Genomic DNA, 17,081 nt, shown 5'->3' on the forward strand with positions numbered 1-17,081 from the left:
TTTCAGTAATATTTACCAGGAGGAAAAAAATCCAAATGACAAAAAATAGCACTTAATTATGCCTTACATATAAATAAGAACTAAACAAAATCTCCTGTTTCCTTTGACAAAAATATTTTCTCCTGGTTCAATTTCATATTCTATGGTTTTTCCAACAATGTAATTTTAAACTGTTCCATCTGGTATCTTTTGTGGGAGTTAACTCACCATTTGTGAAGAGAGGTTCAGGCAGTTTTCTGAAGAAGGATTTTAGTAAACTGCTTATCACATTCAAATCTCGCCATTTCTAGGTGTGCAAAATAGAAATACAGTAGTTTCGTAGTCAATACAGCCAAGAAAAAACACACACAGATCAGTTATCCAAATAGAAAGAAACAACTTACATCGTCTTGTATGTCAATGTCAGCCATTCCCTTGTTGAGCTCCTCTTGCATACTTGAGATGGCAGCATTATTTCCAGGAACTCTATAAATACCTGTATACTCAAGACCTCTTTCTTCAACTAATTTGCAACATATGTCAACTATTAATGGAATATACTGCAAAACAAGAAATAAACATTTTATTTAATACAGCACTGATGTTTATACTTAGTAGATGTACACCGTAGCTAAAAGGCCCTTTTCTCCAAAAGGAAATATATAAATTGCTGTTATTTGATATAGAGAAAATAAAGAATATAGACAGTGCAGAACTGAGAACTGATAAAACCAGCAAGAGATATATGAGACAGTGGGAAGAGAAAAATAGGTTGAGACAGAAAGGGAAGGGTCCACAGGGAGATAACAGTCAGTCTGAAGAGGAAACAAGAGCAAGTAAGGAGAATGGGGGAACAGTTCAGTTAAATAAAGGGGAATAAAGTCAAAAAAAAAGAAGGGGGCAAAAATAACATCAATCAACTCATGATAGGAATCCTAACATGGGTGTTGTACACACACACACACACACACACACACACACACACAAGCACATTTATTATATTTTCTTAATCAGGTCCTCGTTCTCATTCTCATTTAAAATGCTAAAAGCAAAAAACACACATGATTTGACCATAAATTCTTACTGACCATTTCAGATATATACGTAATGGCTGAATATTTATTCTATTTCAGAGTCAGCAGATTAGAAAAAAAGTATTATAGATGAAATTACTCAACACATCCTTACAGGTCAGAAATGCTTAGGGAAACTAAGGTCAAGAGGAAAACGCTCAATAAATCGACAGATATTCTCTGCTACCTGAAAAGCTGCGTAAGCAGGTCCTATTATAACTACAACTGAATTAACATCTAGGAAATCCGGCCGGCTGGTATCTCCTACCCGATTCGTATGAGCTGGCGGGCAATCATCCAGTCTGACCCCGAATGTCCCTGTAGCAGTAGGTTTTTTCTCAAATGTCTTCCTCATAATACTTGGAATGCCTTTTCTCCATGTGCCTTTGTCTTTTGGGGGACTGGTATCATCTTTTGATTGTTATTCAAAATGAAATGATATAAGAAAGAAAATGGAAACAAGAGAGTTTAAATCATGACTTTAAAAATCCTTTATCAAACATTTTTATAAATCAGTGCTATACTATAAATAATATATCCTATTATTTATCAAAAATATTATATTACTTTCTCTTCCCAATATAACGCTCCTTTTAACCTTCCATATAATTTAGTGAGTATCAATTATGCTTCTTTACCCTTTTAAAATCTGTACCATGATTTTCTTTAAAACAGTCAAGAAAATAGAATCAATGCGACAACTTCACAGAGAGACTTGTGAAAAAAAGGAAACAATTTATCTCCAAATGACAGTACCTGTATCCTCTGCATTAATCCAATTTATAGTGTCTTTAGTGTAGGTGTATGAGCTGTACTTTCCTTCACTTTGTGTCTCGGACCCCACCTTAAAAGAGAAGGCCCCATTGGCCTAGACCAGGCCCACAGTGGTCTTTGAGCTAGCTCACACTGGGCTGAAGTCAGCAAAAATGGTACAGAAAAATGTGAAAATACCTTTCAAATCCCAATTTTAAGTCATCTTATTTGTTCAATTTATCTGAGAACACCACATCAGTACCTTTACTGAGAAGTCTCCTTTCTGACTCTTCCTTCGGAGAGTGTGGACTTTGCGTCTTTGGCTCGGATTTAGCACCAAGCAAAGTCTGCCGGATGCTGAGACTCTGGCGAGGTGTTTTTGGCAACTGTTCTGCTTTGCTGCTGAAAAAAATGAGTGTTTCTTAACAATTTGTATTTTACATCCAAATTAACTTATAGACATGATGGGATTCTCACCTCATCAGACTGTTGTACTCTTTTATTCTTCGACTAATTAGATCCCTGTTAGTAACTCCAGTGTCCTAGAGAATAAATAGAAGGTTAAATCAGAAAGTCAATTCTAAGCAAAAAGAGGTATCCCTCCTTGTTTTGAGGCTCTCTATTGTCCTGTTTTGCTTACTCAATACAGACACTATACTCTCAGTGGAGTTGTTTTAAACCTCTGTTCAACATGACCACCCACCATCACTACGTGACAAATGTTCTAAGTGCCTCCCTCACTGCTGAGAGTTTTCTATTTATTTTCTGTACCCCTACATCTAGAATAGTACCAGGGAGCAGCAAGTGTTCAAACTTATTGATCTGTCATTTTTAATCAATGACTGGGAAGTAGAGAGCCAGTTTTTTCTCTCACTAATACCAGAAAGAATGATCATTTCCAAATAATACAGTTGGATAAAAGGTGAAAAAAATACTGCCAGAATTTGTTAATAATTAACTTGTAGAAATAGTGAGTTAAGGGTCAATTAGTTTCAGAATTGACAGGTTATTAGAAGAGAAAAAGCTCGAAATTGTTGGTTTTTCTTAACCTCAACAGGTTAACTTTTATAATATGCGATATGGTAAACTCAGTGTTCACCATGGACTGATGATTTTTTTCTGTTGATTCCAATTGTACGTTAACATGTGTCTTCAACATTTTTTTTCCACTTGTCTCATTATGATTATAATGAGCATTACAATTTACAAAAAATACAGGCTTTGCAGTCACAATCTTGAACTCAAATAAACTCTTCCCACTCACCAGCAGAGAAATCATATGGTTAAGATCTAGAATAAGATTGCCTGGTTTAAATTCTAGTCCTGACGCTTATCAGCTATGTGGCCTTAGGGAAATTACTTAACCTCTCTTAGTCACATAGTTTCCTCGTTTGTGAAATGGGGATGATGATAATAATAGGACACATTCATATGGTTGCCAAGATTAATTCATGTAAAATGCTTAAAAGCATGTCTTCCATACGTTACAGGCTCAGTGAATTATTACTTTCTTATCTATAAAACAAGGCAAAAAATACCTGTGTCTTTACATGAGATGAAAATGGCTGACATTAAGTAAATGTTTATTATCTACCAGGCAGTATGCTGCATTCTTTATATGTACTATCTCATTCAGTCCTTAAAACAGTCCTGTGTTTCATGGATGAAATCATCTGAAGGAATTTTAACAAGGACACTACAGCTGAACAGAATGCCTAGCACATAGCAGGTGCTTCTTAAATAGGACCTCCCCAGAACTGTTACTTAAAGCTGCAATCTACATTCAAGTTCTGATTCTCCCTGTTTCTTTGTGAAAATTCAGGTCTGATGCTCTCTTTATAATGGTAGTTGTAGAACAAAGGTGGCATTGGTAAGATCTGGTGTTAATTTTTAACCACAAACAGGGTAGGGTGTAAACTACCAAAGGAAAAAAACAGACATTTTTCCTATGACATAAGTTTTCATAATTTGAATTGGATACAGTAAACTAAATTGGAGAAGATAATTAGCACAACCTTACAGCTAACATAGGTGTTCCTGCATACTGCAGGAAAACTAAGAAAAAAGAAAGTTGCGCTTTTTTTGTCCTAACAATGGGCACAAAAAGTGAAAACAATGTGTAAAAAAATCTGTTAATAACATGAGAAAAGGTACTCTTGAGTAAAAGCTAGACTTAATTATTGCTGAATTCGTGCTCTAAAATTTATAGTTACATATACTTTAAAAAATCACCTTTACTTCTGAAATTCCTCCTGTAAAAATGTCTTGATGGTTGTGAATCAGAAAATCTCTAAGTCCCTAAACATTACTCCCTATTAAAAACAGGCTTATGATTTCTCATAATGCAAGTTTTCTTAGAAACCACTTACTGTATTACAATAGGTTGTATTAAATTCTTACCTGCATAAATCCATTAACAAAAATGATCGTATCAGTATCTCTTTGCATTTACATAGTAATTTGTTTTGATCAGCATTTCACTATAACTTAAGCCACACAACAGTCCTCTTTTTGTGATAAGGAGTCAGACCTGGAATTATTTAGTCATAAAGGCAATGACCTGGACTAGGAACCTAGTTCTCCTGACTTGTGATTCATTGCTTCCGAAAAGGTATGCAGAGTACATCAAGAATCTATTTTTCTAGTCCAGTAATGGTGATTTTTCCAATAAATAAAAATAATATAAAATGGGTACAGTTGAGCTTTCCTTTCAATCAACTATTTTTAAGTGAAAATAGCATATTATAATTTTTTCAAAATGTGTTAAATCCTTTCAGTCTTCTGAAAGAAAAGAAATAAGAAAACTGCTGTGAACCTGTCCGATTATCAACATCATTCTGAACACACACCTCCTCATTGAGGGTGCTACTCTCCTGGATGGTCTTGATCCATGCTAACATATCGTCTCTGTCTTCTGCCTGAAAGAGGCATTCACAGTCTGATGTGGTAAGTCGGAACACATTTTTCCTCTTTGTCTCACTGTACGAGATGTCTATTAAGCAAGCATTAACACTGATGGGTTGTTCTTCTTCAGATGGAGTCAGCTGTTCTCTTTTATCTTTGTACAAGTAAAGAGAATGGCCCCGAAGTACAACATACATCTGCTTCCATGGCCGAATGCTTCCACCAACTCGCTAGAAAACAAGAAACAGTTCAGGAATACTTAATATTTGGCTAAGTCTTAGTGACAGAGTAAACACATTAATTAAGCAACACTGCTAACATGCATAAATGTGTACGAAATGTAGCAGGTGTCTGATTTACATCACTGTATACTTGTTAGGAGCGGAAACGAGGTTAGGCAATGTATTCATACCAAAATCAAGGATAGTGAAATCTTTAATTTGGTTGGGAAAATAAAATAAACAAAGTAATTAAGATAAAACAAGTATAGCAAAATGTATTTTAACAATTGGTAAAGGAATAGAAGAACAGAAAAAAGTCAGCCAGAAAAATCTTTTGAGTGAAAGTCAGGCTCAAAACAAATCATAGATCATGCAAATGACAAACACGGCATAAGGAAATCCCAAAACAATCTGTACAAGTAATGAATTAAGTTAACAAAACTGATTGACTTTACATAGTCAAGCAACAATCGCCACATCCAAGATGAGCTCCTTAAAAAATTTAAACTCTTTGACTGTATTAAATTTTTCTTCTAAGTAAGCCACCTAAACTGTTGTAGGAAATTTTATGGCAAAGTTTTCATTGTATTGGACTCCTTTAATGAAGCATATATTGATATTGTGACATTCATTTATATAAATCAATATTTATAAAGTGAAACAAAGAAATTATAAAAGCAACTTGAAAAAATAAACTGGAAAAAGTTAAATAAAAATTTAATTATTAATATGGAGAAGTGCCACTCCTTAAAAGATTACTCTGTGTTAATCTATGGCTAATAAACTACTTAATAATAAAAGCAGTTTCTTCTTAAATACTTCCATTTCTCATTTACATTATCAAAATATAAGCCAATATATTCCATATGTAGTTGATGCACACAATGAAAAAAGTATAAAATTTAATCAGTGATTAGAATTTTTTTAAAAATAACTTTTCATTCACGTATAAAAAGGTATTTATCAGTGAGGATTTCCACTCTTTATTCTGGATCTTTTGCCATTTTATGTATATAGACTTTATGCTTTATTTTTCAGGGCCTGCATTTCATTCGCTCACAGTAGCGCAGAAAACATACTACCTTGCCCTTATCAGTGACAAGTGGTCGGAAATGGAGCCACCCCTCCTTGGCAGCATCACTGAAAACCTCTGAGGAAGAATCTTTTCTGGATCCAGAGTCTTCTGATGACTTTTGGCTGTCTGTGATCTACAGAAAAGGCCAAGAAAACAAAGTAAAATGTCAGCTTTTCCTTTATAAATATTTGCACGTTGAAATTGTTTTGCTGAAAACAGTTTTTTATTTAATATTCCAATGAGGGGCTTTTTAAAAAAAATCCTAATTTTATAAATTACATTAGAAAAATTTCTGGTCTTGTTAAAAAATATGTGAACTGACCAACACCATTTTTTTTAAAAGTCATCTGAAGGAATTTGTAATCATTAAAAAAACAATAAAAATAGTATAATTTTCCTGCTCTCAAGAGATCGCATTTTAATGCAAAAAGACAAAGAATATAAAAAATAAAAAACAAGGAAATGATAAGATTGTGATCAGTGTCATTTCAAGAATGAAAACAGTGAGATGCAATAATGAATGACTGAGCGGTAGCTATAAATTGGTGGTGTTGAGGCAAGATATCTCTCAGGAAGTAACATTTAAGTTTAAAACTGGAGGATAATTTTTAAAAAGAGCTAACCATGAAAGGCCAGGGGAAGAAAAGTTCCGGGAGCACATATAGCTAATGAATGTATATTCATCATCTGCATTTTAAATGTTAACTATTCAATTTGAGTAAGAGAAACAGCTAATTACAGATTGTTTAGGTCATGTAGGAAGTATAAAGGAAGACATTCAATGATGACTCAGGGAGTGACATTATCTAATTCCCCAGGTCAAAGGTCACTCTGCTTGCTACATGGAAAATGGATTTTAAAGGGACAACCATGGAAAGAGGTGTTACTGAAGGGATCCAGGTGAAGATGGATAACAGCTTGGACTTAGGTAGTATAAGTGAATTCAGGGAGGAATGTAAAGATTCAGGAGGTAGAGGTGACAGGATTTAATATGGGGGAGGGTGATAAAGAAGAAACAAGGCTAATTCCTAGATTTATGGCTTGAACAACTGGGTGAATAGAAATGGACTTAGTGAGACAGGGAAAAAACTGAGGGATAAACAAGTGTGGAGGTGATTGAGGTCTTTTTGGCATGTAAACCTTGTATTGTTTACTAAAAATCCATATAGGCAGTAGTCTACTGAACTGAGGTTTGGAGAAGAGGTCAAGGCTAGCAATATAAACTTCAGGAGGCCTCTGTGTAAGCATCAAAGAAATCAAGCTAGAGAGAAAACAGAGGTCAGACCAGCTCTAGACATTCCATCATTTTAAATGTTAGACAGAGAAACCAGTAGAAGAAAAGGTTTCAGGAAAGGAGTAGGAAATTGTGTTGGATACTACTGGAAGGTCAAATAAGTTAAAAATCTAAGTAACCATTAGTTTGGGAACCTGGATATCACTGGTAACCTTGGCAGGAGCAGGGTCACTCTGATATGTGTGGGTTAAGAAAGAGGTGATGTGAGCAAGTGGAAACTGTGGACCTTTTTTGTTCAGGGAGTTTTCCTGTGAAAAGTGGAAATTAAGAGTAAAAATAGGGGAAATATGGATTCAGAGAAGGTTTTTAGAACATGCTTATACAGTAGAATGTTCTTATGTATGATGGTGAATGAGTGAGCCACTAGAAAGAGTGATTTTGCAGAAGCGAGGGGTCTTGAGAAAGTGAGAAATAACTGAACCCAAAGAAGAAATGTGGGTGTTGGTTTTCAGTAAGATAATGTTCCAAGTACAAAGATATTTAAGACAAGAGTAAAGAAGGCAAAAAGTGTGGGTATAAATGAAGGTACCTAATATTTTTGGAGAAGGTAAAATAAGGAAATTCCTGGCTAACAGTTTTTTTTATTTTTCCAATGAGGTATGAGAGAAGGGTAGATGGGAAAGGATAGGATAGGCTGTAGGAGGGAGGGCAATTATTATAAATAATAATTTTGAGGATAGAAAACCAAACATACAATAAAATATAGAAAGATTACTGACCGAGCAGTTCCATTTTTGGCCATAAACTGACAAAGTGAGAAAAACCAGCATAATATGTGTACAGTACTATATACTTGATAAATATATTTAGAAATTAGGAAAGAACACTTTATATATAACATTTTCGAAAATGTACTTGAAACTTACAGAATAAAAGATTATGACATTTATAAAATGTCTCTAATGGATAAAAGAAATAATTCTCTATGAAGAGCTAAAGGAAACCAAAGTAAATAGAAACATTTATCATTTGCTGATATTTTAAAAATATTGAATACCAACCTTGATTCCCTTCAGGCTAGATATGTGTTGAAAGGACCTGTTGAAAAAGAAGTACAGAAATATTTTCAGTGGTGCATAAAATACCTCAAAAGACTGAATATTACAACTAACCTTTCATTAATGAGCTGACATTTCATCATTACATGTTAAATGCTAACTGTTCAATGCAAGTGAGAAAAACAGCTAATTTTATAAGTATTTTCTTTAACTTTTGATCCAATGATAGAAGCTTTCTTAGCTGATCTGGTACATTAAAACGGTTTCTGCATAATGTGTGAGATTTTTCTTATCCATTTTTTTTTTTTTTTTTTAAGATCTAGGAAAAGCTATTCAACTCAGGCTAAACATTAGGCTTTCTATTATTAGGTAACCATAGTTGCAATGAAGGATTTCCACAGTGTTAATAATGATTGATAAGTAGGTGCCATCAACACTCAGATGCAGACAGAACAGCATGTCTACACTCATTCAGCTTGCAGACACTTGGAATGGTAAACGCAGCAGAAGAGTCGAGGCTACTCATGGCCGACCACTCTGCCCCTCCAACCACTTTCTGAGTAGTTACAATAAGAACAACAGTTGGCACTAAAAAGGCTTAGGGCTTCACAAGTCAGGTTCACATTAGTTATTTAAAATCATTTAACTTTAGAGAACAAAGTTGTTTTTTGTTGTTGTTTTTTTAATACCCAATTCATTTAAGGAACCTGAGATTTTAATACGTGACTGAAGATGACACTGTCCTTTCCTTTCAGAAACGACCGCAAACAACAACGAAACCAGAAACAAACATATGAACTAAATCTCCAACAATATCAGGAGACATCTATAACTCTGAACTACAATATATGAAGAAAGGTGGTTAAATGCAGTGAAGTAAAAAATGGATACCGGAAGAGAGGACACCACTGGTGGTATCTCTACCAAAACTGCAGTGCACTGTTCTCTGAGAGATCAAACCGACCTTTCCTGGTTTGGAACAATGGCAAATAAGGTGCTTTTGCTAGTGACAGGAGCCTCATTTATCACCATGTATAGGGGAGGTGAGAACGAAGGAGAAAACATACAGTCCTGCCATCTTTGCAGTAAGCACTGTATAGGGTGAAGTACACTCTGAAATATGGCAACTACTTGTATCTTTGAGGGAGAAGTAAATGTTAAAAGAGCTCACAAATTCATCCCTGCCTGCCTCATTAGAAAAATTCCTACTAGCCTGGGCCTCTGCCCAGGCCACACCTCACACAAATTTCCCTCGAACAGCTAGTCTAGGACGAACTAATTGTATTGGAAAACAGGTAACCATCATATGGAAGCCTCAGAGAATCTATACAAGAATACCCTAATAAAAAAGACACTATTCTTTGACGTATGGTTCAATATCATAAAGATGTCCACATTCTCTAAATTAAACATTATGTCAATGAAAATATCCATAGGAATTTAAGAACTAGAAAATTGATTTTAAAGTTCAAATAGTAAAATAAACAAAAATAGCCAGAATTTGGAACAAAGTAATGAGGTAGACTATCCCAAACATATAATAATAAAAACATTATAAAACCACCATAATTAACAGAATCTGGTATACATGAATAAACAGATAAATAAATGGAACAGAATCTAAAAACAAAACTAAATACATATAATAATTTAGTATATAATAAAGATAAAATATCAGTTGAAAAGTATAATATTCAACAGATGCCTTTGTGACAACTGAGAGACACCAGAAAACATAAAGTTGGTTCTTTAGAATAAAATAAATTCTAGATGAAGCAAAACTGTAAATATACAAAAGAAAAAGAAAAAGAAAAAAGAAAAGGAATAACATACAAACTTGAGAAGTAAACATGGGAGAATTTTGTTATAATTCTGGAGGAAAGACTTTTTCAAACTCAAAATCCAAAGACCATTTAAAAAATTCCTACATTTGACTGCACAAAATAATGTTTACAATTTTTGCATGGTTAAAAAAAATTAAGAAAACCAAATGAAAAATATGGGACTGGCAAAAGACTTGCAACATTTATTTCAGAAAAGAGCTAGTTTCCTTTATATAAAGAACCCCCAGAAGTCAATAAGAAAAACAAGTAGGAAAATGGGCAAGAATATGAAAAAGCAGTTCACAGAAAAAGAAATATAAATATCTCTTAAATATATATGAAGTGATGTTCAATTAGTAAGAAAATTTTCAAATAAAACTACAATAAGATGCCATTAGATTTACAAAGTAATCAAAAGGTGAATCACATGCCGTGTCGGTGAGGGAGCAGTAGAGACTTCTGAATACTATTGGGGGATATGATTTGGTATAATCTTTGTGGAGAGCAACTGACAATGGATATTAAAATAAAACATACACATACTCCTTGATGTAACAATCCTTTCTCCAACCATATTCACTCACTTACATGCCAAATGAACTATGTACAACTATTGTCACTGAAATATTGTTTGTGGTAGCATAAGATTTGACCAATCTAAATGTCTATTAATACAGTATAGAACACTAGTTAAATATATTATGGTGCAACTATTCAATGGAAAATTAAATAACCATGAAAAAGAATGAGACAAGAATATATGCATGTAATGATCCCCCAGATCAGAGTGTACAGCATCTATCATTAGTTTATAAAAATAATTAGAACACATACACATAAGCATATGTAAACTGTGTATGTGGTTATACACTTAGAATAACTCTGGAAATAAACAACAGAAAACAGTAACATAGTTGTCTAAAAGTATAATAGAACTGGGTGGCTGGAGTCCTAGAATGGAAGTGATTATTTCATTCATATATACATAAATATAGATATAGATATATAGATACAGATGGTGCCAAAAAAATGTATACACATTTTAAGAAAGGAAAAAATTTTATTATTGTAATACTCAATATATACCAATAACAAGTCACGACTGACTTCTGCAATTACAAGAGATGCTCAAAGTGATTACCATCAGTGTTCAGATGTTATTACAGGGAACTACTGCTTGAGCATATATATCATCTCTTAAAATGTGTATACATTTTGTTGTCACCGCCGGTATATGTATGTGTGTGTGTATATATACATATATACATATATATATATATATATATATATATATATATATATATACACACATACACATATATATACACACACACATATATTTGTATTATGTTTGTGCATTACTCATTTTTAAGCATTACTTTAAAAATTCAATTAATATATTATCAAGTAACAATTTTGATTTTATTTGCATTTCTAATGTCACAAAGTTATAAAATATAAAAGATGTCATTAAACTCATTATATTCAAAGTCATACCGAACACCCACCAATAAATATTTAAAATAATACACTTGAGACATACAATTTTGCATCTTCTCTGTAATCATCCAGGCCCTCATCGTACGATTTTGATCTTTCTGTCTTTGAGTTGGGCTGGCCATCCAGGCTGGGGGGTCCAACCGATTCTGGAATTAAAATCCCACATTTAAACATTTGCGAGTAGTTTCCAGATTCTTTTAATGGTGAAAGATCACAGTATTCTAAATGGAAAATGGAGAATGAGAGATGATTTACACAACCACTCACTGAAACGTACCCTGGTCGTGGGAGAGCTGACGCCGAATTAAAGGAGCTGAAGTTGTGAGGCTGGGAGGGACGGTTGCTATGGAGGGTACTTGAGAGGTAGAGGCTGAGATGACAGCAGAAGCTGGGATATGCGAAATATCATGATCAATGCTAGGGCTGGTTGGTTCATCTATTAGATAAAATAAAAATATTGAAATGTTGAATGACCTAATTATTATTAATAATAACAACAGCAGAACAAATAGTCATCATTATTAAAAGAACCAGAAAAAGATTTTAACACTTAACCACTATAGTACTAATACATGACATATTCAGCCTGTTAAAAATCTACTTACACAGTTATTACACTAGTAATTCCAAGTAAGTCTAAGAATATGGTATAAGAAACGAGATGAGTTGCTTCTTTCGCTTCTTCCACCAATACCTTCACTGATAATCAACATAGCAAAGTTTATCGGTATTCAGAATCTAAACCTACAAAAGCAGAACAATCATAGATCATCCTAAAATAATTATTTTCCAAATTTTAAATGTATTGCACATCATCATTTTAGGCAGCTAAGCAAGGTGACTGGTTGAGGCTCAACATTCAAAGTATCAATTCTTAAAACCTCACCTTTCCCTCACCCCCACACTCAAGTGTATCTTCAATTTTTGTAGAAAAATAAGAAAGTACAGTTTATAGCTGCCAGAAGAAGTTACACATTATCAAGGCCACTGCTGTGGATGGAATGTTTGTGTCCCCCCTGCAATCTCATATGTTAAAACCTAATCCCTAATGTGATGGTGTTTGTGATGGAAAAGGTGAGATCTTTGGGACATAATTAGGCTCCACCCCCACGAATGGGATTAGCACCCTTAAAGAGAGCCCAGAAAGCTCCCTTGCTCCCTCCACCAGGTGAAGACACAAAGTCTATGAACCAGGAAGCAGGTCCTCCCCAGATACTGAGACCGCTGGGGCCTTGATCTTAGACTTCCGAATGCCCAGAACTGTGAGAAATAAGTTTCTATTGTTTAAGTCACCCAGTCTGTGGTATTTTTGTTACGTAGTCTGATATCAGAGTTCTCACTCTATAAGTATAAATTATATTTGTTTTCTAAATTGGTGAACAATAGCTCTGTTCAAAATTCTTACTCTTGTAAAAAATCAGTGGTTTAAATTCTAATATTTTAGGCCAAGAGAATGTAATTTAATAGGACACCAGAACCATAAACCTTAATATTAAATGGCCCGAGCCTTAGAAAGTCATAATGAAACCCTTTAAAGAATATGATATAATGATGAAACAGGGTTTTGCTTCCTTGCTTTAAAAGGTCAAATATTTTAATTCTGACCAAATTCTAAGAATGCTCTATCATCTTAATGATCAGCATTTTAATCAAGAAAACTAATAATGGTACAAAACTGTAACATTTCCATTTTATGGCTAAAATCAGTAAATTCTGACTATCTTAATGTTTTTACAATATTCTTTAAAAGCAGCTCTGTACAATTTAACAATAGAAAACATTTTGAAAATTTCTGTATGAGTCAGTTTTACTAAGTCCATGACAATTTAATATCAGATGTCAATAAGAATGCAATCCTCTTTTTCCAAAAGTAAGGAGGTGGCTGATGTTTTTAAAATAATTAAGGATAAAAATTGAATTTTACTACAGATTGTAGTATTACTACTTAAATTACCACAATCAACAAAGTTTTTTTTCAAATGATACGTATGTATAAAGTAAGTTGGTCTATGGAAACTGTTAGTCCACAATTCTGATACGGATTCGTGAATATTGATATGCATGGAAAGATATTGTGTTTTTTAGGGATTCTCTCACTTACGTAGTATTGTAATTGTTTAAAGAGATTTCTGTAGTGAAAACATTCACTGGAGTGGTCAGATGAGATCTATCGCATAAATCCATATAGGTGAAAAATGCAGAAAGGCATTTTGAAAAACCGAGATGATGCTCCTGTGTAACAATGTTTCTCAAAGCAGAGCAACCATCCTTCTAAGGATATGTGGTTATCACATGTGTTGAAGAATGTCCACAAGAGGCTGTGAGAAAATCTTTCCAGAGAATCAATTTTATGCTTTGCAAAGTAATGTAAAACATTTTTATATTTATTTACATAAAATCAAATATCATAGAATGAAATGCAAATGGTACATGGATTAAGCATTAAACAAAACTTCAAAAACAATTATTTTTACGACTCTGGACTTCCTGAAGGTATGCATTCAATCTCTTTTGACTCACTATGAGGTATGATCACAAAATATGGTGAATGTTTACATAAGAAAATTATTACAGTAAAAGATACATTGCCATTAATCCCCCTCAAAATACTCCCCTTGTTTCGAACACTCTTATCCCATTGTTCTTGCCACTTTCTGAAGCAGTTCTGGAAGTCCTCTTTTGTGTCGTTAGTTGTGCTGTTGTGGCTGCCTCGATGTCCTGAATCATTTCGATTTTGGGGAAGAGCCAGAAGTTGCATGGTGCCAGATCTGGTGAATAAGGTGAATGAGGACACACCAAATAATGCTTTTATTTGACAGAAACTGTCATATATCAGAAGCGATGTGTGACACGGAGCATTGTCATGATGGAGGATGATTTATGGTACACTTTAAAACACACCTTCTCTCAACCATAGCTCACACCCGACTGACTGCACTGAACAAGTTGAAACTTGTCTCACACTGTTACTAAGGTTTGACACGCCGCTTCTGATGTTGAAGATCCCTGCCTTTCCATTGGATGGCACTCGGCAGCAGCATTCACTGTATTTTGTGATCACAATGGAAAGGCTCCGTGTCACACATCGTTTTGAGTATGGCAATTTCTGTCAAAATAAGAACATTATGGTGTATCCTCATCCACGTTATTCACCAGTGCGTGCGACTTCTGGCTTTCTCAAAGTCAAAATGACCATGAAAGGTAAACGTTTTGAATCGATTCAGGACATCGAAGCAGCAATGACAGCACAATTAAATACACTCACAAAAGAGGACTTCCAGAACTGCCTCCACAAGTGGCAAGAACGATGGGATAAGTGTGTGATAAGCAAGGGCAAGTATTTTGAGGGGGGTTAATGGCAATATGTCTCTTACTGTGATAATTTTTTTTTAAATTAAACATTAACCATATTTTTTTAATCACACCTCATCATATATTTAATGAAATGCTGAAAATTCTTTTATTGATTGGTTATTTATATACTTAACAACAGTCACTAGAGCAGACTAATAAATATTTTTTAGACTCCAAGGTTACAGCAAAGGATTTTTAGTTAATCAAAGAGCTAAAAAAGCTTTTCACACTAAAAAGGCAAATAGTATATATTATGCAAAAGCATACTTTTCATATTATGCTCTAAAAATTAATACTAAAACTAATTTTTTTCCCTGCCTTTATTTTAAACAGCGTTCAATTTTATAAAAGCCATGAAAATGCTGTGAAAACCTAGGAGGCACTGCTGTTGTTCAACCTCAGAGCCTAGAAATTTTTAAGAATGCTTATATCCATGGACAACATTCACATATAGAAACACAGCGAAATAAATCCTATGTTCCTATTTCAGTTTTTTTATTCCACCCTATTCCACTGGTGCTGTAAAACTGCCATATCACAGTAATCATATGCTATATATTAAGATTCTAGGAGGCACATGGGAAATCAATGGACTATATAAACATTTCTATGCTGGGTGACTTTTAAAAATCATGGCTCATAAAACAGAAGATATTCACTAGGGACTATGAAGGAAACTAATCAGTACTTAACGTAGAATCTGATCAGAACTAATCAGTGAGCATTTTAATTTTTAATGAAGAAAATGATTTATTTTAATCATTTTTCTAACTCTGTGTGTATATAGAACTATACAGATTTTTATTTTATATTTAAGACAAAGCACTCTTTAATAACATAATTGACTTTTTTTACTTATTCCTGTATTTATTAGTAAGTAGGAAGAAATATTAATAGATATAACTAGCACATTTTTTATTGCTCCAATATAATGAGTATATTATTCTTTAAAAAAAAATTTTTTTTAATGATGTTATTTTTTTAAGGAGGTTGCAGCTCACGGTGTCCCATATGGGAATCGAACCAGCAACCTTGGTGTTATTAGCACCATGTTCTAACCAGCTGAGCTAACTGGCCACCCCTATTATTCTTATTAAGTAGGAAGAAAATATGATGCCATTATTCTGGTAAGATGTCACAGGCCTATGAAATATAGCCATAGGCTATTGGGCTTTTCATGTTTTAAAAAAAATCACAAAGTAATCATTAGTCCTCAGTTACTTTCTATGAAATATTTTGACGATGTATAAAGTTCTACCTACAGTAAAGTTCTATTATTTTCTGAGCTTGGCTTTAAGGGAATAGATATGAATATAAGTATAATTTAGGCTGAGATTCCCCACAATGTGTACAACTTGAATATATAATATTTATAAAAAATGTAAATTATGTAGAACTTTTTTTAAAGCTGATTCTGATGGTATCACCTGACAGTCCAATAACTCAACAGCTTTAAAAAGTTTCTTTAGAAAAGAAAAACTCCTACCAAATATTACTCAAAGAGAAGCACATTATATTGTAAAATAATGGAGAACTTTTCATGAACATGTGGGTCAACAGAGTAAGCATATGGGCCTTGGCCTCAAAGCAAGGTCCCTACATCACACACCACCAGAGGGTACTCTTCACAATGCATGCTATATAAATGGTGCCCTCTGGAGTTTTGCTCTGTGATGTAGCTGAATCAGGGAAACCCAGAGTTCGTGCCTCTACTGCTTATTAACTGTGTGACTTTAGTGAAGTTATTTACCGTGTTTCCCCGAAAATAAGACCTAGCCGGACAATCAGCTCTAATGCGTCTTTTGGAGCAAAAATTAATATAAGACCAGGTATTATATTTATTTTATTTTATTATATTAGACCCGATCTTACATTATAGTAAAATAAGACCAGGTCTTATATTAATTTTTGCTCCAAAAGACGCATTAGAGCTGATTGTCCGGCTAGGTCTTATTTTCGGGGAAACACGGTAACCTTACATTTCTCATTTATTAAAAGAAGATAACACTAAGGACATATGTGATAATCCTGTTAGCAGATTACATTTTAGAGCTGCATAGTAATTATGATGAGAACTTCTTTTTCCATTCATTTGCTATACATTTAA

The 17,081-nt window shown here is 33.8% G+C and overlaps 1 protein-coding gene across 1 annotated transcript in view; it reads right to left on the bottom strand.

The window, feature by feature from the left end:
• ARHGAP21 (Rho GTPase activating protein 21) overlaps positions 1-17,081 on the bottom strand; it is a 115,216-nt gene that overhangs the window by 11,469 nt on the left and 86,666 nt on the right. The window contains 10 exon segments of the mRNA XM_088789235.1: positions 208-286; positions 384-539; positions 1,321-1,463; positions 2,068-2,207; positions 2,283-2,347; positions 4,655-4,939; positions 6,013-6,138; positions 8,301-8,337; positions 11,664-11,766; positions 11,898-12,056. Of these exon segments, the coding sequence (XP_088645361.1) occupies positions 208-286; positions 384-539; positions 1,321-1,463; positions 2,068-2,207; positions 2,283-2,347; positions 4,655-4,939; positions 6,013-6,138; positions 8,301-8,337; positions 11,664-11,766; positions 11,898-12,056 (1,293 nt within the window).

Source organism: Rhinolophus sinicus, chromosome 1 (assembly GCF_057876585.1).
Source record: "Rhinolophus sinicus isolate RSI-liver-muscle chromosome 1, RSI-T2T, whole genome shotgun sequence".
NCBI lineage: Eukaryota > Metazoa > Chordata > Mammalia > Chiroptera > Rhinolophidae > Rhinolophus > Rhinolophus sinicus.